Source organism: Filicampus tigris, chromosome 9 (assembly GCF_054856515.1).
Source record: "Filicampus tigris isolate MCC_2025a chromosome 9, RoL_Ftig_1.0, whole genome shotgun sequence".
Taxonomy (NCBI): Eukaryota; Metazoa; Chordata; class Actinopteri; order Syngnathiformes; family Syngnathidae; genus Filicampus; species Filicampus tigris.
The window spans coordinates 14,282,840-14,306,000 of record NC_141225.1 but is presented as its reverse complement, the minus strand read 5'-3'; the positions used below and the strand labels follow the sequence as shown (position 1 = coordinate 14,306,000).

The window sequence follows — 23,161 nt, the reverse complement described above, 5'->3', positions numbered from 1 at the left end:
AAAAAATGCTTGACTTCACCATAAGTACGAAACAGTGCACACAATTGTAGAAACCTTTTTATACATGCTTCACGTTTGACACAATTATAGAGGTATTGATATCAGGCAAATGCTTGTATGATTGTTGTTAGCATTTAAAGGTTTCAGGCTGGTGACACTTTGTTGGATGTCATCTCCACCATGGTGGCGACCTCTGACGCCTCATCGTTCGGCTCCTTGCCACACAGAAGGAAAGGCACTGCATACTTACGGAACTAAAGCCAACAAGAAAGTGTCATAAGAATTACATTTATGTGAATGATTCGCATGTTTATACACTGCAAAAAAAACCAAAAAACTGAACTCGTGATTTTGTGGGGGCTAAAACAGTAAGTTACAACAATTGTAAAATCTAAATTATTCACGTTCATGGCAACAATGTTTTTTGAGAAAACAATTTGACTGACTTGTTCTTATATCTGTTAAGTTGGGGGACAACACAAGGGACCATTATCAAATATATTAAATTGCGCAACTTCAAATTTAATCCAAGTTTGTTGCCTTGAAATTTTGAGCTCACTCCACAAGTGTATTTATCTATATTTTATTAAGTAGTTTAATACTTTAGTAAGTATTTATTTGGCGATACTACACAAGGTTTTGTGCTTGTCATTCACTTACCACTAGGTGGCAGAATAGAGTAGATAATGAGTTTTCCTTTTCCATCTGTTCCAAGCATAACCTATTATGTGAACCAATTGTACAGTCCATGTTTTCATCACCTGTGTGTTGCAGTAGATGTAGATGATGGGATTGTACACTGTACTGCTCTTGGCCAAGTAGACGGGCACTGTTGCCACCAGCGGGTTAATCTCCACGTCCGGGTTGTAGGCCACCATCATGGACAGGCCAGCATAAGGCATCCAGCTTATCAAGAAGGTCAGGACCATGGTGATGACCATGGACGCCACTCTCAGCTCCGCTTTAGCCACTGCACCGCCTTCCACGCAGGCCAGCTTTGATACCTGATGTAGGTACGGGGGGGGGGGATTAGAAATATTAAGTCAATGTTTGTACTTCATACTGTTTCTTACTTGACTTATTAAGAAAAAATATACAATTGCAGTATGTTTGCAACTAGTGAAAAAAACTTCTAGAGTAGGCTTTAATAGTAATATTGAGCAATTTAGTCACAATGTTGGGTACCCTTTTTTTCATTAGATGTTTGAAACAGATCTTTAGTCTCTAACTTCTTATTACTTGTAGTTTCTGCATGTAAATGTTTTAAATCAGAGACTGTATGCTGTATATACTGTTTTCAGAATTGCAGGACCCACTTCAAACGTTTCTAGACCTCTTGAAAATACAGTGAACCCTACATTTTCACCATCTGCAGCGGTCTTGGCCTCTATCCCCAGCAACAATGTTTTAATTGCCTATAGATGCCACAAAATAGTGGCAATTAATTATTTGTGTCCAAATGAAACACCTCAACTCACTTCAACATAGTTCATTGAAACTAAATTAATACTTTTATTTCCTTGGCCTGAGTACAAAAATAGCAAAGAAGAGGTACGTTTTTAGCGAATTACTGGGGGTTTCAGAAAAAAATCTGCTATTAAGTGAGTCTGCAAATATGCAGTGTACCATGGGTTTCCTTTTGGCCACTAATAATTTGTCCCAAAAGTCACACTTCCACTTAAAGTTCCCAAAACGTTTAGTTCTTGTTACTAGTAGGCCTGCTTGTAATGTAAATCTTCAAATAGATATCAATGCAGCAGACCCCACATCAAAGAATGTGGACCTCTCAAAAGTACAAGTATTTTTTGTGTCCTTATTTACTGTAGCTACAAGAGCCAAAGTATTAGCTCTCAGCATGATGCAGTGCACTTCTACGACATTGTACCCAATATTAGGCATGTCATTTTGGGCATTACCACGCCTAGTAGTGTCAAAGCCCACCTGATGCAACGTCCACATTAATTTAGTGTAGGATATCAAGATGATGGCGAAAGGAAGCGCAAAGCACACGGCGAAATAAACCAGGATGTAGGACACGTGGCGAGGTTCTCGACTGTGCCAGTCCGGCGCGCAGGACGTCCCGACGCCCTCCAGCTCGTATCTGCCCCAGCCCAAAAGCGGGGGCATATTCCACGTTAGGGACCACAGCCAGGACAAGGCGATGCCCCCACTTGCGTGCTTCTTTTGGAAGGTCATATGCCCCAAAGGTTTACATATGACAAACATCCTCTCCACGGCGATCAGGGCGACCGTGCACAATGATGCGATGCCTGGAAAAGTAAGACGTGATAACTTGCAGCGTTTCAAAAGACGCTCAAGTTACTGTGTTCACTCACCAAACAAGGACACTGCAAAGCCCTCCATCACGCAGCCTGTTCTTCCCAGAGAGAAGTACCCCTGGGCGTTGTTGACAACAGACAGAACCCCCCCGGTCATGGCTGTGCCCAGGTCCGCCGCAGCCATGTTCACCAGAGCGTAGTTGAGCGGTTGCCTCAGCTGCTTGTGCATAAGGGACACAATGATCACTGTAGCGTTGAGAACGATGGCCGGCCCGGTGAAAAGGGCCATCACCACGGAGAGCAGGACGAAGCCTGTGCGTGACAGCGGGGGCTCCCCGTGCGGGCCCATGTAGAGGGAGGAATTGGGGGTAAAAAACGAGTGGCGCATGGATGCAGAGCTTCCAACGGTCTCCTCGCCGCTCGATGTTCACTATCTGAGAGTTTGAGAAAGCTAGATAAGATTACATGCCTTGAGTCAGAGTAAATCCTCGGGGGCTGGATTTAACAAGGATTAATCCCCCCACCTCCCAAATGATCATCCGTGAACCCTCACCTTTTGCTTGATTGAGCACTCACATTGGATAACCACTCATGGCGAGTCACACGAAGCAGGTGTGAAAAGACCACAGCGCTTCAAATACAACAATAATTGATGTTGAAAGTGCTCTTTTAGCAACAACACTTGTTGTTACGTGACTTGAATTGACTTGACCACCAGCATACAGCGCCCGTATCTCAAATTTTTACCCGGAAGTGAACTCAACTCAACTCAATTTTATGTATAGAGCACTTTAAGAACAACTGCAGCTGAAACAAAGTGCTGTATGTACAAATCAAGGACCAGTTAGGAGGTGAGGGGCAGCATTTTGGACCAACTGGAGACACTTTGAGGACTGGTTTACTCCAAAATAAAGTCTGTTACGGTAATCCAGCCGAGAAAATAAAGACATGGATTACTGGTTCTAAAGCTGTTCAGAAAGGAGAAAAAAAAAAAATCATCTCACTAGTGGCTTTAGATTAGACACCAGGGGGCCCAGGTCAACAGGGTGTGATGTACAAAGGCCACTGGAACTAAACACCCTCACTTCTGTTTCCTTTTCATTTAAATTCAAGAAATTCAACACCATCCAGGCCTTGATTTCCTCCAGACATAAACGGCCTTAAGAAAGTGTTTGTTGTTTTTTTTTGCTCAGAAGACGCACTTTATTTTGGAGTCAGCCAGTCCTCCCTCCAGTCGGCATCGTGAAAGAAAGGGTGAGGTTAAATTAGACCTCAAGGATTTAGCACGACCAGCGGTGCCCCATGTTTGACCTACTAAGAGGTTTATGTCCTATCAAGTCAAGACGGAGATTACAACTGTTTGGGTTGAGAGTTCACGTCCCAGTGATGTGCAGTGTTGATTCTGATTAACCATATTCGTCGTAACATTCACAGTTGTTTACACATATAAATCATCTAGGTAGCACTTTATTCAGGACTTAATGAGATGTAGCATCAATTTAATCAAACCGGTTTTATTTGCAGCACCGTTCCAACAAATTGCCGTGTTGTGTCACTTTTTGTTTGAGCTGCTACAATGGATTGTAAATCTGAAAAAGGACTTGCTCAAGGACACTTAGGCAGGTCTGAGTTAAGGACTTCCTTCAGTTTCATGGCACAGAACTGCTTTATTGGACACTTAATTAAAGCATCGGAGCAGTCAGCATTGTGAGGTCACAACGATCCAAGCGCCTTATCGCCACATTCCAGACAGTTCGGGGCTCCTCACAACTTTGATGTACGACGCAATTACCAAACTAATAAAAGCTTCAGGTTGAAACACGGCTGCTTGTGGTGGTGGTGCCGCTGGTGGTTGGGGTCACTGGTCAGGTGCCAAAAAATTGGGCATTATTCATGCTTGGGAATATGCAAATGTGCATAAATGGCTCATTCCTGGAGTGCGTGAGGAAATGTATAACGAACTTCAGTGGATTTTTTTTTTGGGGGGGGGGATGTTCTACGAGAACGTTTAACAAACTGCAACCTCATTGTCGTCATGTTATGCTATGAATCTTCCTTGAGAAATCTTCATGACGCTGCACTTAAATCTGAGCGATCCAGCTCCAATTCTCCCATAGCGTTTCATGATAATAGGACACTTTTCAATCAGTGATTTTCAAAGCAAGAGGAATCAATAAACAATAACAGCTTTAAGCGTCCATCTTTCAATCACTAGATTTCAATTCAGGGTCACAATTTGTGCTTAATCCTACACCCTTAAATCTGATGGGTCAAAAATAACCCAATATGTATCGTCTGGGAAAGTATTTTTAATTAATAATATATTAAACAAAATAGTCATTGAAAGATTAAACCAAACAAGCAAATACCTTCCATTTTTGTATTCCTCTTCGAAGAACATGTCAGCATGAACCTTCAAATACGTTCCAAAGGCAGACTAGAGCCTTTAGTGAGTGATTGTGAATAGCCCATTGAGTGGGAATCAATCCCACGCTTGCTGCATAAAAGTCAGATGGCCCCCGCGCTTTAACTGCGCGATGCCTAAATGGGTTTTGCACGCATTTTGATTTTATCTTGCATGATATTTAGCATAATCATCCTCTCGGATCCTCTATCTTACATAAAACTCCAATCAAGTCTTAAGCTTAAGGCGTTTTCCCTATTGCACAGTGGCTTGTACAGTATATGAGGCACCTTGCTCATTTTTTTTTTGCCATATAACAATTCGGTTTATCTGAATAAGAAATTCAAGGATTTAATATTTCTCCCAAATGTTGATTGTCAGTTGTCAGTTTTGCACAAGCACTCCCACTCACAACTTTGGACAATCTAGAGCAGTGAGTCTCAAGGTGTGGTAGAAATACCACAAGTGGTAGATGGGCTCCTTGTAGTGCAGGGGTCACCAATTTCCCAATTATTGAGAGTAATCATTCATACCATCACTGTCGGAACATAAATGATTAGCATTAATTATTGACAAGAGCAAACAATAATAAAAATATTAAGGGTCATTTGAGTGAATTTGTGAAGTGTGTATCAAACTTGTTTGCCCTTCACATTAATCAGTAGCTATAAGTAAGGAGTTCTCGGTTTCAAATAGGTTAGTGACTCCTGCTCTAGTGCTACTGTAGATGCAAAAGAATAACTGTCTATAGTTGGGTACAAATATTTAACTTTTATGTTAGAAATACTTGCATTTAATATTTAAGAGCAGTTTGTTTTTAAACTTGTTTGAGGTGTAATTTTATTTACCTTGTATATACTGTACTTTTTTATTTTTTATTTTACATCTTTAAGCAGGGTGGATTAAAATAAGATATTTTTAGGAGCAAAACTTTTTTTTTCTTTTTTTGAAGGACACTCACACGTATTATATGCTATCTTAATGTTGGTAATTAAGCTGGCACTTGGGAAGCCACGTATAACTTTTTGCTGGTACTTTTGTTTAAAAATAAAAAAAGTTTGAGAACCACTGATGTAGTCTTCATTGATTCTAACATGTATGTGTTTTGGATGTGTGAATGTGGGAGTGTTGGGGGGGGGGGGGGGGGGGAAGCAAGCACGGGGAGAACATACCAATTACACACAAAACCCAAGCCAGGATACGAACCCTGACGCTCAGAACTGAGGCGGGTGTACTAATGTGCCGCCTTCATAATAATTATAATAACAATAATTAAAATAATACATAAAATATGCAAAACACCAGTTGGCAATAAGTCTTTCAGTGTAAAAATCTCGCTCTCTCTCGCTCTCTCTCTCTCTCTCTCTGTCTCTCTCTCTCTCTCTCTCTCTCTCTCTCGCTCTCTCGCTCTCTCGTTCTCTCGCTCTCTTTCCTCCATGAAGGGAAATGGCAGGGAGGAGGAGATCTGCTGTCACAGAAGGATAACGGCAGCCCAGGAAGAAGAAGAAAAGGGAAGAAGACGGCTCACTGGGTTGCAGGAGCAGACGGCTCACCGGTTCCGGGATCACTTTTGGGGCCGAACATGATGCTTCTTCAGCGCACATGCAGCATCGTCAGCCTGCCGCTGTGCATGCTGGCGGGCTTCAGCGTGCTACTACTGGAGGTGGCGGCGTCCCAGCAGGGGATCCCTCTGTCAGTGTGAGTGACAAGCGATTTTGGCGGGAGATGTTTACTTCAGGAGAAAAAAATACATTCGGACTGTGAAGGGATTTTCCGCATACATCTGGTCACGTGACGTTTAATAGTATTTTCACAGCGCGGACAGGCCGCATTTGTTGGTGGAACAAATAATGAAACAGAAATGTTGTTGAGGAAATTGTTTATTCAGCAGTTTCTGTTAATGTCGAAGAATATTGAAGTGCCACAATAAATGAAAGAATGCATCCATGAAGGGAATCTCACCATGGGGAAAATGGTTACGCTTTTATTTACGTTGCTCGCCACCCCCAATAAAAATATTTAGAATCATTATTGTTTTGTTTCCTCGCTTTAAATTACAGACAGCAAACAAATTAATTAATAAAAACGGAAATTAATGAATGCAGTTTCCCCCCATCAAAAGCAATTGTTGCCAAGCAGTTGAAATATTTAAGAATTTCGTTTTGACGTTTTTTGTTTCTATATCCAGGAGGGATTTTTTTTTAAATTGTATGAATCCGAGAAAGTCATGCAGATGATCTTAATGATTTAAAATCACTGCTAAAATCATAGAAAAAACGTTATGGTGTGAGTTGAAGAAAAATAACATGCAGTTTTCTTGTAGACTTTCCAACTGACGCACCAACAAGTAAATATAGAAATGATGATGATGATGATAATAATAATTATAATAATAATAATAATAATGATAATCGTAAATATACACTGAAGTTAAATGATACATGTTTTTTTCGAAACAGTGGTGTCTGTATACGTATAGTTGTTATATTAATAACATTATAGCATTTGTTCGATATTTCATTTTATTTTTGATGCAGATTCTTACATGAATCATTGACTGCAATCGTGATTGTAATTTTTTTATTCCAAATGGCAGCAATTTATCAAAAGTAAAAGTTCGCACAGCAGCATATGTGTATATATATATATATATATATATATATATATATATATATATATATATATATATATATATATATATATATATATATATATATATATATATATATATATATATATATATATATATATATATACATTTAGCATCATACAAGCTGTATGTGTCAAGCGGGTTGAAGGTCGGAGCATGCGCTATCATGAGTTTAGTTGTTGTGGGAGGGGGAGTATTTGCTGGTGAAACGGGCAGTATTTGCAGGTAGAGAGGGGCACGTTTTATTTGTTTATTTATTAATTTGAATTGGCATGAAATGTCCATTATAAATATAATTTTCTGTTTATTTGCCCTAAAGTTTTGGCAGATGTTTTCATACCTTATTTTGCTTACGTTTTGTCTTCTTTCTGTCAGTGTAAAACTGTGGGCCTCAGCTTTTGGTGGAGAGATTAAATCAATTTCTGCCAAATATTCTGGATCCCAGCTGCTGCAAAAGGTATTTATATGACTTTTCAATGGATTGCTCTTCTTTGTCTGCTGATCATGCATGGCACAGTTGAACACTGTCATGCTGATTTCCATCTCTGATGCTTCCTGATATTCTTAATGCGCGTGTCTGCGTATGCGCGCGTGTGCGTGCGTGTGTGTGGGCTTGTGTGTGCGTGCGTGTTTGCGCGCGTGGGTTCCGTGCTCTTGATATGGCCCATTAACCACGGCCCTGATTTCACGTCCCTCCTGTCCTCATCCCTCCCATGAACTCCCGGGAGTCAAGAGCCTCAACCTCTTGGAAATGGATGTAACAGAGAGGCAGATTGAACAAGTGTGGGGTTGAGACTGATAATGTGCAAGGTGGAGGGTATATAAAAGGAAATTAGCAACCATTCAACAAACGCCCATGCATGCGGTCGATGTAATGACGACTTTCGACCACTTGTGAGCACTAGGGAACTTGTGATGAATGTCAGTCTAGATTTGGGCCTGACATCTTGAGGTGAAATATGTTGGCGAGGCTAGTATAAATTCTGAAATAATTACATGTTGAAAAAGTAAGTGAATGCAAGCTCACATGGCCACACTTAAAATACATTTGTTTAGGCAGGCATTCCAGGGAGTCTTAATTGGGTCGAATATCCTTCCAGTATTTGTGACACAGTATTTTAACCATGCATTTATCACATTTTAATCATGGGTACTCGATGTACATATTCGCATTAAGTAAATTCATAGGACTTTTTATTCAGTGTGCCAAGCATTTAGTTCTTTTTTTGTTAATAGAGTTTTATTTAATTTTATTTTTTTTAATAAAATTTAAATACATTATACAAATACACTATTTAAACACAGAATATTCTTACTGAAATTCTGTAGTGCAGTTTTAAAATAATGTCTACTAGAACTAGCTGGCCATGAGCGTAAACACGCATTGATACTACAAGTCCCACAACGCACTGCAAGTTTGCTTTTCCCGCGGCCCCCCTTTTCAGCGCTCGCTTTACGATGACGTAGTTCGTTTGAATTATGATTGAGAGGTAATTTCATGACATAAAATGTTACAGTAAATGCTATTTTATATTTTATTTAAAACACGCTTTTCACTTTGTATAATTTCTTCTTCAAAAATGCTTTTCTCACGCATTCTTGTTGTCTAGGCTGATGCTACTTTTCTGAGCTAGCATATCGCTTTTTAGTAGTTGCTAGCCAATGGGGCTAACTTAGTAAAGTTCGTTTTTAATTGTATAAAGTGGAAAGGTTAAATGTGAAAGCAAATCATCCAACTCTGCGTTTGTTGTCCAGCTGTGTGCTGCAGGTTAAATAGTGGTTACAATAGGTTTATGAAAATTGTAAATAATTTTGCCATTCTGTTCCAAAAGACCATTAGTGTGCAATAGTGTACCTTACTCCGCTGTGAAAGATACGAATGTAACATTTACTTCATTGAATCACTCGTCTTAAATTAGCTGAAGACGGTGAAAACAAATTTTCCAAAAGATATGTAATACTACAATTTTGTTGTTATAGGCTGACTGTGCTTCATTCAGCTACACACCGTTGAAATGTGTCTGATATTTTATGCGGCTTTCATACGAGAGGAACAATATAACTTAATAGAGATCCATTCTGATTTGAGAATATAGTTAGTATAATTGCCCAAAGCGTCATGATGTCCTTTTTTTTTCTACTTTTGGTCTGTCCATAAATTCTAATATCCTTACTCTGCTTTGCTTTCTAACTCATTCTTTTAGGAACTATGGGCCATCACAGTACCACGTCCCGGGAGCAACTCCAGCTCGGAGGCCACTTCTTCCACGGCGAAAGGCAGGATTAATTCTCGAATCTCCACTGCATGTCCCGGAGTGTGGGAGGAAGGCGGAACAACCAGAGTGAATCCACGTAGATATGGTGAAAGCATACAAACAGCGTTTCGAAAACGACTCCAGGCTCAAAACCAGGGACCACCTTGCCCTGAGGTGAGGAGACATTTAAGCAAACAAATATGCATTTTAAATCATATTTGATGATCTTATAGCGTTATGCCCTGCATATTTTTCCCTTCTTTTGTGTGGATGTAAGCACTTTGCCTGCGCTCCTGCTCATGGAGGCGTGTCTGGAGCCAGTCAGCACAAAGCAGCAAGCTGTGAGGAAAGTGAAAGGGTCATTAGGCGCTGGTCATTAGATGCTTCTGTGGTGAAGTGCGCGCTTTCACTAAGATCTCAGAAAATGGGGGAACACAGTGCCGCTGGGGTTCACTTCTGCATTTGCCATTGTTTTGATCAATAATCATGATCAGTGCTGATTGTTGATGGATGGCGCTTAATCTCTCTCTTGAGGATGGGAGGAGGCATGGTTGTGTGTACGGGGCGGTGGGGTGCTTTGGCTGCTGAGGCGAGGAGGACAGGCGTGAAATGAACTGTTCTGCTCCACTGAGAGCCCGTACTCCTCCTTTCAGTAGGTAATTTGTCGCCTCATGTACTAGTGTGTGTGTTTTTGTGTGCGAGTAATCCGCAGTGTGTTTGAATGAGCTACAAGCAGCTGCGGCTGTGTTTATCTTTTGATAGCGTTATTGGAGGTGTGTGTTTGGTGTGTGTATGTGCCTGTCAGGTGAGGGATTATGTAATGTTGTATTCCTCTAAGCTATGGAGAGCGTTCTGTATCACGGGAGGTCCAGTGCATCTGGCGGAATCAGCATTATTTGGGCTGTAGTTCATTACCCAGAATCAGCCAGGCTTGACACGTTATTATCTTTCTCCTCTGCCCTGACTCATTTCAATTACACTCTTACCATGCGTAGCCTTTTGGGCGCAGCCCCGCCCCTCCCCGGCCACCCAACTTGGCTGTCTCCATCCAATCAGACAGAAGGAAGCAGCGTGTGAAGCCAATGACTGCAAACAGATAAAGACCATCAATCATCTTGTGTCGCACTCTGGATCTTATCAGCCGTTCATCTGAAACTGGCTTCCTGCATCTTGTCAAGCAGCATGTGGAGGCCTTTGATCCTTGCTTAAGAAGTTCCCAGGATGCAGCTGTGACACTGAAACGCTATGATATGCTGTGGAAATATAAATATTATTCATATTGTGGTTTTTTTGTTGTTCTTGATTGGCCTAATTGGTCGTCTGTTTAACTAGTTTAAACATCTGGATTAGAGTGGCCCCGAAGAGAGCTTTAACAATTGCTTCTGCTGCTACATGTTTGTTTTCAGAAGTACAAACCACCGGAAAAATCAGTCAGAGTGGAAGAAATCGATGGTGTGAAGTTGGTGAAAAACCTGGCGGTGAAAATGGAGGAAATGTTCCGCAAAAAGGCAGAAGCCACCAGGGTGAGTAGAGTTATTCCAGGAAAACACAAAAGTTTGTTTCTTTACATGCGTCAAACACTTGAACAGATAAACGCCTCTCTGCAAATTGACCACCCCTTTTTTCCCTCAGGAAAAAAATAATAGGAGGTATCACAAGGGCAGCGTCTTTAAATCCCTTCTCTGTCGTAAGCCTTGATATTTCTAAAACAGCACTTTTGTTGCTTTTATTTCCTTCCCATTGATTCCCAAGCAGGGTGCCAATTGGGTGCCTCAGGAAATTTTCCAATTTTATTTCATTTGTTTGAAAATTATTAATTTAATCAGTATAAATATATCTTGATTCGGCTATCTATGCTGACGATATATAGTGACAGGTAGGGCAATGAAATGCTCTTCTTTTAGTTGGGAGAAGTTGCAATAAACCTGTGTATCCATCCACCTGTTGCCATGCATACAACAGAATGATGTAAAACCAAACAGGCTTTATGTCACACTGTAATTTGTGAGAAAGGTGAGACAAGATTAATCATTATTTCAGCCCTGTTACTTCTTTTACTTGGAGATTTTTCTTATGTAAAATGGATATCTTGCCTCAATAAAGGCTGGAAATCACAAAATTGGGGCAAATCACTCAATGAAACATTGGACAAAAGAAACTACTGATCAGCATGGTCCTACAGCCAAACAGACTAAATCAATGTAACGCTTGCACTTTATAAAACTGCCTCAATCGAATTGCTTATTACATTGGAGAGCTAAATCTTCCTATTGTAGACAGAATGAACAGTTCTCGGCATGTCTCGCTCCACCTTTCCACAAGCCTCTAAAATACTGTAGCCACCTGCTCCTGTCTACAGTTGTGTAAAATAAAAACCCTCCTCTGGACGTTGTTTGAGGAAATGCAGGGCTATCACTTATTTCACGACATGATGAGTGTTTTCAAAATTGCAAACGTAGATTGATATTCAGTGTTCGCGTTATCAGAGACCTGAGCTGCAGCAGCCTGTCTCCGAACGCTGCACAGACGCTTCCAAAGAGGCTGCCGGGACATGATAACGTTTATCTTGTGCTCCCTGTGCCACAATTCCTCCTGTAAATTACACTCCGAGCAGGTGGCTTAATTTGGTGAACATGAGTGCCTGGGATGTTTCAACATATGGGAGGTATTTCAAAAAAACGCAATTGAATCCAAGCAACATTTTGGTAATCCTGAAGAAATGGATACTAAACGGAGAGGTAATGAGAATTGTTAAAGTCCTGTAAAATGGATCGTTTATAATTTTGTATCCTTTCCACCAACCACTGACATGTAGAATTTCTCAATGAGGTCAATTGAAAGCGTGCAGCAAGCCTCGCTTGTGTTAATGTGGCAGTTATTTTGACACATGTGATGGATGTTAATTACCCGCTCGCTGCATTTTCCTGAAAACACAGAGCCAAGCACATTTGTGGAGGGGAGTTGTTATCGAGGTGACTGCTGCTCGGTGCGCTGCGTGAAATCCTGCGCCCAACTCCCCCCATCAATCACCGCCCAGAGCTTCTCCACTGCTGTGGGCCACTTTTCGCACCAAGGGATAAACTGTTTGGGAAATTGGTACCCATATATTACCGGACACCAGAGTGGCAAAGTGAAGTGCAAACACCAACTCTGGGGAAACCCTCCGGCCCTTCAGAAGAAACCAATTTAATAACAGAACTGTTATTGTGCTTCTGCAATATTTATGAGGATCTTAAGCATGGGCATTTGCTGCGGGCAAAATTAACAATCAATGATTGATGAATATTTTTTGTGTAAAATATCATTTTTATAAAGGGTTCAAGTGAATAGTCGATGAGTCGACTTAACTACGCCGCAGCGATGTTTAAATCTTAATATCGACTAATCGCTAATCACATCTGCCAATCAAAAAGGACTTTCAACACTCCGCTTTGCTGCTGGTCCTGGATTATAGCACTGTAAAGCAGCAAAATGTAAAGCTAACAAGGCAACACAGCTTCATACATCCGTGCAGGTCTGACAGTACGAAAAGGGTGATGGTTGTGGTCGAGAATGGTCGTTAGACTCGCTAGTTTTGGCTGTTCCATACAAGTCTAGTCTTAAAATATTCATGCCAGCGGGACAACGGGACTATGATAATGCGCAGGTAAAAACTCTGTGATACTGAGAACTTTATTTATAATCATAATCACAGCATGCACCAACATCTCAACATCAGTTTCTCACCACTGGACTCAAAAGTGATCATGGACACGAAAGCGCTGATGTGGCAATGATGTCATTGTATTTCCGGAAGATCACAGCCACTTCCTATCAGATTGCTTGCATTTCATTTCATATGCAGCTCATATTTTGCAAGGCATCTTGATATTGCTATAATATTTGATCCTACAATTATATTAGCCAGCAGTTATACATCACCCAAAAATTCAGCCATCAGGCACACTTTCTGAAATATTTTAATTTCTCGTCTTCACACAAGTTGTACATTTCTGCGCAGAGGCTGGTGGAGGCTGCAGAAGAGGCACATCATCAACACAAAGATAATCCAGACTTGCAGGTGAGTCTTTTTCCACACAAAATGGAAACCAATAAAACAAAAGAGACGGAATCATTAGCATTGAGTTACTGAGACTAATCATGTGGCCATGAGGTGGATTAGAGAAGGTGAGGTGACAAGGTAATAGACGCTATAAGTCGTTTAATTGAGCTGGCGATGTCCTTGGATGACAGCTTTGATACATAATACATGCTTGTTGAAGGCTGCAGCTCCATGATGTCGCAACTCATCACTTACGGATTCAAGGAAGAGAAAGTTTCATGCCTATAGAGGATCTAAAGATGACGAGGATTCAGATTGCCAGTTAGTGGGCAGAATCCGACACTTTGCCATTTTTTTCTTTATTTTGGATTTAAACAGCTGATTGTATCCGGGACATTATCGTGGCTCCCGTTGCGGAATTTCAAGCTGCATTGAGCTTCTTTAGTCTCTGCAGAGGGAATGCAGTATTTTTGTCGTTTATTAGACCCCCTGCCTCTCTCTCTCGCTTTCTCTCTCCCCCTCCCCATCGCTTTCTCTCTGTCCAAAGGACAAAGATAAATGAAACTCTTTTTTTCGGAGAACGTTGTTTCACGTACATGCCTCCAGATTGGAAACCCACTCGAGCAACAAAACACTGAAATAACCGCAGTACTTTAAAGTTAATAGAACCGTTTACAACATTTGAATACGTTTCAGTTGCCTCGTTCCTTCCTGCTTCTGTGCTTTGCTCACAGCCAGAACAAGACAAGCAGCTCTCACATTCACACCTCCCTCATTGAATTAAATATCGCCACAGCGTAAGTGCTTTTTATATGGCCGGAGTGTGGGGAACATTTTTCAATTGACAATGAATTATCCACCTAACAATTCTAAACTCATATGTTAAAACATTTGGTACATCTACACAATCCAATGAGATCCAACCACCGTATGATAGACATAAACAACTCTGCCTTTATAATGCTCAACATTAGTTGACGCGGTAATGAAGTATTAATTAATCAATTGATTCACAATATTTTATTAAATGTGGCTGCAGTGCTGCGCTGCTGAAAACTACAAGTGAGTTCAAATGATTGGATTCAACTGTCAGAACGCAGTGGAGTGAAGCTCAACGCTAGCGCAAAATATAAGCACAATACTATGATATGTTATTGTTAAATGAATCAAACATTATTTTCTTTGTAAAGTCGGAATTCCTGATGCAGCTTTTGTATTGATCTCATTAATTTGTGCAAGTGTGTTATACAGTCTTCCTATCATGTTTATATTCTCATTGCGTTTTGTAAATAGTTTGTGTTCATTTTTAGTGGCTGTGGGAATTGAAAATATTGTACGAGACACAACTTATGAAGGTGCAAAGCATGTGAATGATAGTCTACTTCATTTTATAGGACATAAAAAATAATAACAATGCAATATCAATGTGCATTAATGATGTGATGTCATGACATTGCTCCTTGTGGCATCATTTAGACACCCTCGCCTTCTCTGACACTGCACATTTCTCACGGCCCGTTGCACTGACCGCGGTGCGATAAGGGGGGCTTCTTATCTCACATGCGGCAAGTCAGGACGCTGGAGATTTTTGCATTGACCCCAAGAGGATTCAGCAGTTCAAGGGAGCACACATCAGGGCTATTGTCTCTTATCGTTTGTTGTCAGTGCTGCTTCAGTAGGTTTATTAACGTCATTTTTGCCTTCCACTTCATGACAAAAAAACCTCATGATTTAACCAGGCTCACATAATGATACATAATAATGCATGTCAGAACATGGGTCACCAACATGGTGCCCGCGGCGACCGTGATGGCCCCCAAAGACTGTATAAATAGCCAAAAATGGATGGGACATTAGGATTTTCTAGGAATTTCGTAGAATTGAATGATCAATTGAAAATGTAAACGCTTGCAGATATATGTTGAAGTGTTGCATAACCGTAATCCCAATAGCATAATTGTCATTTTTTATGTTTGTGTAAAATACATATGAAAATTATTCAATTGAGAAAAGTCCTCTCCTATGTGAGAAAAGTTCGGTTGCCTTAATTCAACCTTTGCAGTTTTACCATGACAAGTATGACTGAGAACCTACACGGACATAAAAAAAGACAATTTTTAGTAAGCACATTGGTATTTGTTATTGATATTGTGACAGTAATTTACAGCAACAATGACTTAGCCAATTATGCAAATTAGACAAGCTAACTATAGTATGTTGATTTCGTTGATTTATTATTATACTGTTATTTGATTTGTCTGTTTTCTACATAAATCATTAACTAATTATGGTAAATACTCATTACATGATCTGTCTTCACATAGATGAATATCAGTAATAATAATAATGACTTATATATAATTAAAGGTAATTTAGCACATTTTCTTAGTTTTAGAAGTGTGTAACATACATAACACACACGCAAAAGTGTTCATTTTTATAACCAAACATCTCAGTAGAGTAGTTTTAATAATGTGGCCGTTGTTTTAAATCATATTTTAAAAATGAATGTTTCATGTTTTTGAATGTTGAACCTTTCATGCCTATTTTCCTGGTATTGAAACGCAAATCATTTGTCATGCAATAATACACCACTGTAAAATATAATGTGAAATTATGACTGGATGTGAATGTCTCTGTGGAGAGAAGACTCAAAACCTGGTGTGTAACCAGACTTACGCAGCAAGGCCAAACGACGCGCTGTGCTGGAGAGCGGCTCTCTGCAGTGAGGCCTGCAGCTGACTGCAGCGGTGTAAAAGTCAGCGTAGCATAGCGGCAGTGTCCCATGGCCCGCTATACAGTAATAACCCTCACGCTTAACGGGCCTCTATACAGCAGCTCTGCTGAGGATGCACTATTCCTCTGCAGAAAGCTCCCTCCCTCCATCCCCACCGCAGCTCGTCAGAGAGTCGCTCAGGCGTGGTATGAGCTGTCACGAGCTGCTTGATGGTGACGCCCACATACAACACCCCCCCCCCCCACACACACACCATAACCCCTCCCAAGTGTAGACTCCATCAGCCATCTTTTCCTCCCTTCCCTCCATCCACAATCAGTGCAGGAGGCCACAAAGAGGCCACTCAGGCGGGAAGAGGTAGTCTTTCTTCTGAAGTAGCAGCCACCGAAGGACAGGACTGACTAAATGTTTCCGTTTAGGGAAGCAAGACCTTTCACTGGTTGTCATATTTCGATGACAGCGCCATGTTAGGACTAGAATTAGATTTCTTAGCCACTGCAAAAGGAATTCCCTTCCTCCCACAAGCATACTGATACATGCATCAAGGTGTGTCCAAGCAGACATTTGATTCGGCTGTCGTCACTTCAGAGATCCCTGAAAATGTAACTTTTAATTCCGGCCTTTTTTTTTTATTTAACGTCTAACACCAAAGTGCTTTATGTCAATTTTGTAAAACCTTGAAATGTGACGTGATGTCAGAATACTTTAGATGAACAAGATGTGATGAAGTGGTGTTTGCAAACTTGTCTTCAGTACGAGTACTTCAATGCTGTGTTGATTAACGAAGTGGACGCCGAGGGCAACAACGTGGAGCTGGGAGGGGAGTTCCTCCTGGAGCCAAATGACCACTTCAACAATCTGTCAGTCAACCTCAGTCTCAGCGTAGTGCAAGTGCCCACCAACATGTATAATAAAGGTGAGCCAAAAGGAAGCTGTGGGTGTTTTACCTCGAGCTGATGAAATAAGGGGAGGAAATAAGTGGTTAATGTGAAAAATGGCCGAGGCTATCTCGGGCTGACGACAGGGGGATCAATACCAAGTCGCGGGCATAAAGAGAAGCGTAACTCCTGAGCTGCTTTTGTTTAGCTGTAATGAACTCCTCATAAGTCTTGTATTCACTGCACAAAAGGGAGGCTGCTGCCAGCTTGTCCACAGGAGGAGGGGAGGCCATGATTTAGTCAAAGGCATTGTGTGTCCTCTTGGGGGGTCAATAAAGGACAAAGGTCAAGCGCGCACTTGATTCTGTGAGCAGGATGATTAGTTTCATTACCATTTCATTTACATGACTCTTTTTCCTCACTTCTTTGTGCCCCCGGTCACATACTTCATCTCTTCAGATCCGGACATAGTGAACGGGGTCTACTGGTCCGAAGCCCTGAACAAAGTGTTTGTGGACAATTTTGAAAGGGATCCCACTCTCATCTGGCAGTACTTTGGTAGCGCAAAGGGTTTCTTCAGGCAGTACCCTGGTGAGTGGTTTGCGTTTCTGTGTGTGTGTGTGTGCGTGTGTGTGTGTTTTGTTTGGTGTGGAAGGGTCTCGAGGGAGCCATCAGCCTCCCGTGTAAGAGAAGCATCAGAATAAATGACATCAAATGGCTAAAAGGGTAATTTGGCTAATGTTGTAATTTTACACACCATCAGAGAGGGTGTGCGCATACTGAGTGTAATTAATTATCATTTGCCATTCAGGGTCTGCAGGCACACCGAGAGGCGGTGGGCTGCCAGATCCAAGTTATCAGACCTCAGTGGTGTGAAACGTGTAGTTGGTTCACAGAACAGTACAGACAAAGTCATACAGACAATGGCTTTGTATGTTTAATAGAAGAATATAGTTGTATTTCAGTATCCAAAAAAATGATCATGCTAGGTTACGTGCATACCGATACTTTTTAGTACAATACTTTATAGCAATTGTGTAATTCAAATTAATGATCTTTTTTTTCTGTAGGGGTGAAGTGGCATCCAGATGAAAACGGGGTCATAGGCTTCGACTGCAGGAACCGGAAGTGGTACGTTTTCACATTGTTTGATCATCGACCGTGTTTCATTTATAATGTCTGATTTTTTTATTTTTTTTAATCACTGCATTCACTATATCACAGGTACATCCAGGCTGCAACTTCACCCAAAGATGTCGTAATCTTAGTGGATGTCAGTGGAAGCATGAAAGGATTGAGACTGACCATTGCCAGACAAACAGTCTCCTCAATTTTAGACACACTTGGAGATGATGACTTCTTTAACATTATTGCAGTAAGTGACGCCACATACAATAGAGTGTCATTTTTGTGCTGTTTTTACATGGCTCAGTATTGAACTTGTGTGTTTGCAGTACAACCAGAACATTCATTATGTTGAGCCTTGTTTGAATAGCACTCTGGTGCGGGCAGACAGAACCAATAAGGATGTGAGTTCCGGTTACGGTCATGATTACATAATAGTTGAGAGATGTTGAAAAACGTTTGCATTATTGTTTTTTGCCAGCATTTTCGTGAGCATCTGGACAAGCTGTTTGCCAAAGGGATTGGACTTCTGGGGCAGGCATTGACTGAAGCGTTCACAATCCTCAGCGATGTGAGTTCTAATGCAGTGAGCCTCTTTACATCAACTCACTACTAATGTCACTTTCATTTAAAATGATGTTACTGCGCTTACCATTAAGTTGAACCTAAGAAGAATTCACTGTAAATACTCAACAAAACACATTTGTCATTTTGCTTGAACACTTATAGCCATATACAGGCTGTGAAAGCATTTGATCTGGCCCGCTATGCAATTTAAAAACAAACAAAACTAGAATTTTACATTTTGTATCAGAGGACTTTACATTGGGATAATTTCACATTGAGAGTCTATAAAAAACCACACCAAGAAAATCTGATGATTAGGAAAAAAGGTTCCTCACCCCGGCTTTATAGTGTACAGCTTTTCTACCATGGCAAAAAAAAAAAAAGTCCTAAATTGGTTGTACAGTTTATTGTACCATACTGTCCAATAAACATAAAAAGCATCCAATTGTTATTGCACACTACTGTACGAGTGCTTCAGACAACGTTTGTCGAAATACTCCAGTGCTATCCCCAAGCACAGACCCATCTATTGTGAAATGTGATTAATGGCTCTAATTAATGGCAATGATTCATATCGAGCCTGATTGGAAGACAAAGCAGATAAGGGCAGGAGCCACGCCACATGCTTTTTATCTCGCCACTTTCAGGCAAGTACCAGTGAGGATGAGGCAGTGCAGTCTTTACCGCCACGATTGTCAGATTAATTAGAGTTGTGCAATGAATATGATAATCAGGTGGGCAGCACACAACTGCTGCGCTGCTCAATGTTGACGCTCTAGTGGAGACATCAGACTCCAGGTGAGTGAGAGAGTATAATAAACATTAAATGTTGCACGAAAGTAAGAACATTTGTGTTTGGTACCGTTAAATTGTTTCTTTGTTGTAACTGGTGCAGCAGCTATCGAATATTTTTAGAGTTGATTAATCTACCGATTAATCCATTGACTAACAGAGTAATTACTTTGTTGATTAAAAAAAAATATTGTCATTTGCAAACAACAGTGCCAAATGATTAAAAATGGAAATAACAGGTCTGTTAAATAGACAGAACAATTGGCTTTTAATTCCTGAAAAAAAACATGCATGTATTTATTCCAATTCTTAACTGATGGCTCAAGAACGAGCCTGGTGACCAACATGAGAAGGAGGTGCCAGGCTGTTGTGGCGGTGCATGGATCTTCCAACAACAGTTAGAGGAATTGAATGAGATCCAATACAGGAGGAACAAAAATACACAAATATATATGAATGTTCATTTTGATCAGCTCTGTCAGAGAGATACGTTTAACAATATGTATGTTCTTGTGCTTGTCGTTTGCAGTGGCGTAGATCTGCACTGCAACATACAAAGAGATGTTAAATTACGTAGCATTGCACTGCTGTTGGCAGCGTGAACACGTTGACCTCCAGCAAGTAGATTTGAGGATTGATGAACAGCAATTCCGTAGCTGTCATGTTATTGATTGCATCCATAACTGATCACGTTGTCAGTAGTGTTTATATTTACACGTTCTCTTACTGCCCTTATATACAGTATTTGTAACAATACAGTACACTGAATGTACTGGACATTGATTTAAAACAAATAGCTTTTACAGGGGTGTATCTTACAAAAACATGTTATGTGATTATTTTTCTTCTTTCCTACAAATTGGACATCCTGAATGTAGATTACGACGGCACAAGTCACAATATGTTTGCACCGCATTGCAGTACAGTCTATATGACCAGCAGTCACTTTAGAGTTTACATCACTATTCTGCATTGACTTGACACTGAAAATCAGTTGATGTAGCAGCTTTTGATTGTGGTTATACTCAGGTTTGAATGGCAAATAATGTATTTGTTGTCACAATGCCTACTTCAAGTCAGTCAAGTTTCATCTAGTACATAACATTTTTCCGCAATCTGACTTCTTTCCTAACAAGAAGGTCATGCAGGAACATTGTTTATTCTTTTTAGTGCAATGCAATGATTGCATTTGGAGTAATGTGTGCGAATGTATCGCAGTGTAATTTCTGGGGTGCTCAGCTTGTGGCCTCTCCGCAGTTACAGGTCAATAAGATACTTAATTACTGCAGTGCATCTTTCACAGAATTTAGAATTAAGAGCAGCGTGCAGCGATCTATTAACTAACACGTTAGCTGTATTTTATTGACTGATGGCGCCACAGCTGCCACCTCAACAACATTTACAGTGCGGTGTTGGCCGGCTCTGTTTGTTTAACGTGCAACTAACGACACCGATATGATTTGTTTCTGTTTTACTGCAGTTCAATCAGACTGGCCATGGAAGTGTGTGCAACCAGGCCATAATGCTTGTGACAGACGGGGCGACTGAAATGTATGATGATGTTTTTGAGAAGTACAATTGGCCAGAAAGAAAGGTGAAACCCGTCGCACATCTGCTCCACATGGAATCCGATTTGGCGTATCCACTTGTTTCATACATTTATTGTTGCTCAGCACCGGAAGCAATTCTAGGATCAAACTTGCAAGGATTGCAATCATAACATAAACATATCCTAACCCTAACTTAGCTGTTTAGGACCTGTAGTTTTATCTCCAAATTCAAAAGTAAGATCGTAAGACACTGCTTTGGCTTGGTGGCTGGTGTGCTGCTCCCTCTGCAGCTCTTCGTTCTCTGATCTGCTCTCTTTCATCTCCCAGAGGCTCTCACTGTTCTTCTCCTCCTCATATAGTGAAATTAAGCAAATAGTAAATCATGTTAGTTACAAAGATGTCCTGTCTAGAATGAAATAGTAATAATGTGTTTGTATTGAACTGTAAAAGTTACGAAATTAAAGCAAGGTACACTTACACTTTGACTCGATATGACAATTTTTTAAGCATAAGGGGTGTACTGTATTTTTGTTGTTAAAATATTACGTTTCAACGTTTCAATTTTCTAGCATATGAAAAAAGAACGCATCGTAAAAAATGATATATAAAGATCTCTACAATTTTGAGGGTGCTTGGATTCTAAAAATGGGTTACACACGCCTATGCTCAGCACATTTCTTCCAAGTTCCAACAAATATGAGGGTACATTTTAACACGACTTGGTAACTGGAGCTCAACTTTTGACATCTAGGGAATTGGTTTTTACATCAATTTCATACATAGCTCTCAAATGAAATCCAAATCAATATGATGTTTTTCAACGTGCTGGTGCATTAGAGAGCAGTGTTATTCCCTTGAGGAATAAAATATGGGAAATGAACTGCTTTCAAGGGCAGTGCAGCTCATTTTCCAAGGCTCTGGTCGCCGCCCCCCAATAACATTTCTACCTGGATTCCACATAGGGTTTAATGAAATGAAATTGTTTGCTCTGCGATTCACAGAGCAATAAAAACAGCAGCTCGGGGGCCTTTCCTCATTCCTGTCAAGCATATGTGTTTTGGCAGTGTTTGGCAGCATGCAGGGTAGTCGAGGCAGGGTATCCCACCCCCCTTCACACACCCTCCGGGCTTTTATTCGGGGACCGTTCGCTTTTCTATAAGCTTTATGCTTAGCAAAGCATCTGGGACCAATGAGCCATGCATGCATTGGCAATGTCACACAGTGTGCTTTCAAAGGACGGTGGAACGTGCCCTCATGCTCAGTGCCTGAGAACAAAAAAGGATTTGAACTGCATAACGGGTTAAATGAAAGAAATTACAATTTCATTTAAAAAAAAAAAAAAAAGGCTAGATAATAATCATGGGTTGTACAGTTCTAAATACAAGAATAATATGGCTTAAGTCTTTTGTCTTCTGGTATAAAAAAACAAACAAAAAAACTTTGCAGCACTTTCCACATCATCTTAATCAGTACAACTTTAAAACTATTGACCGCAGTGTTTCCTGTTCCCAGGTACGTATATTCCCCTACCTGATTGGACGGGAGTCTGCGTTTGCCGATAACCTGAAATGGATGGCGTGCGCCAACAAAGGTTTGACTTCTTGATAAACACTCAAACATGAAATTGGAGGAGGCACTGCTGCAGTTTTATGGAAGGATGAATTCAGTATACAATACGTGGATAACCGCTGGCTTTCACCATAAATGTGTGTGTGCGCGCATCCGTTTGTGTGTACGCTCAGCTCATTCTGCCAAGAGGCAATGAAGTGCCACTTGGGGGGGTCAGAGGTCAATCTGCTCTAATCCCTCTTCCTGTCAGAGTGTCTCCCTCCTGACTGCTCACCGATGTTAGTTCCCACGTGTCGACACCCTTTGGTCGCCA

At 40.7% G+C, this 23,161-nt stretch overlaps 2 protein-coding genes across 5 annotated transcripts in view; one reads left to right on the top strand and one right to left on the bottom strand.

Annotated features, from left to right (window-relative positions):
• Positions 1–106: 106 nt before the first annotated feature.
• Positions 107–6,382, bottom strand: LOC147142141 (parapinopsin-like). Of its 2 annotated transcripts, XM_086040803.1 has the most exons (5): positions 6,237–6,382; positions 2,337–2,496; positions 1,942–2,270; positions 762–1,004; positions 107–254 (listed from the first exon to the last, which is right to left on the bottom strand). In XM_086040803.1, the coding sequence occupies exons 1-5, from the start codon at positions 6,285–6,287 to the stop codon at positions 144–146; spliced, it is 894 nt and encodes a 297-aa protein (XP_085896929.1). In that variant the 5' UTR covers positions 6,288–6,382; the 3' UTR covers positions 107–143. The 2 variants fall into 2 exon arrangements, with proteins under 2 accessions (XP_085896929.1, XP_085896928.1); XM_086040802.1 differs by lacking the exon at positions 6,237–6,382 and having other exon boundaries at positions 2,337–3,009.
• Positions 6,132–23,161, top strand: part of cacna2d3 (calcium channel, voltage dependent, alpha2/delta subunit 3) — a 28,123-nt gene continuing 11,093 nt past the window's right edge. For 2 of the 3 annotated variants that reach the window (XR_015088131.1, XM_086040800.1), the window contains exons 1-13: positions 6,132–6,381; positions 7,709–7,790; positions 9,538–9,762; positions 10,995–11,111; positions 13,589–13,648; positions 17,121–17,283; positions 17,705–17,836; positions 18,316–18,376; positions 18,470–18,620; positions 18,700–18,774; positions 18,852–18,941; positions 21,210–21,323; positions 22,792–22,870. Coding sequence is in view for 2 of the 3 variants with exons in the window: in XM_086040800.1 (XP_085896926.1) it covers positions 6,266–6,381; positions 7,709–7,790; positions 9,538–9,762; positions 10,995–11,111; positions 13,589–13,648; positions 17,121–17,283; positions 17,705–17,836; positions 18,316–18,376; positions 18,470–18,620; positions 18,700–18,774; positions 18,852–18,941; positions 21,210–21,323; positions 22,792–22,870 (1,465 nt within the window). In the remaining variant the exon portion in view is untranslated. Of the gene's footprint in view, positions 6,382–7,708; positions 7,791–8,749; positions 8,824–9,537; positions 9,763–10,994; positions 11,112–13,588; positions 13,649–17,120; positions 17,284–17,704; positions 17,837–18,315; positions 18,377–18,469; positions 18,621–18,699; positions 18,775–18,851; positions 18,942–21,209; positions 21,324–22,791; positions 22,871–23,161 lie in introns of those variants that run through there. The other variant, XM_086040801.1, reaches the window with a different exon arrangement.

Coding starts and splice junctions, on each gene's coding strand:
- LOC147142141 (XM_086040802.1), bottom strand. CDS start 2,667: ATGCGCCACTCGTTTTTTACCCCCAATTCCTCCCTCTACATGGGCCCG. Junction 2,271..2,336: donor CTTTGCAGTGTCCTTGTTTG/GTGAGTGAACAC, acceptor TTACTTTTCCAG/GCATCGCATCATTGTGCACG. Junction 1,005..1,941: donor TAATGTGGACGTTGCATCAG/GTGGGCTTTGAC, acceptor TACCTACATCAG/GTATCAAAGCTGGCCTGCGT.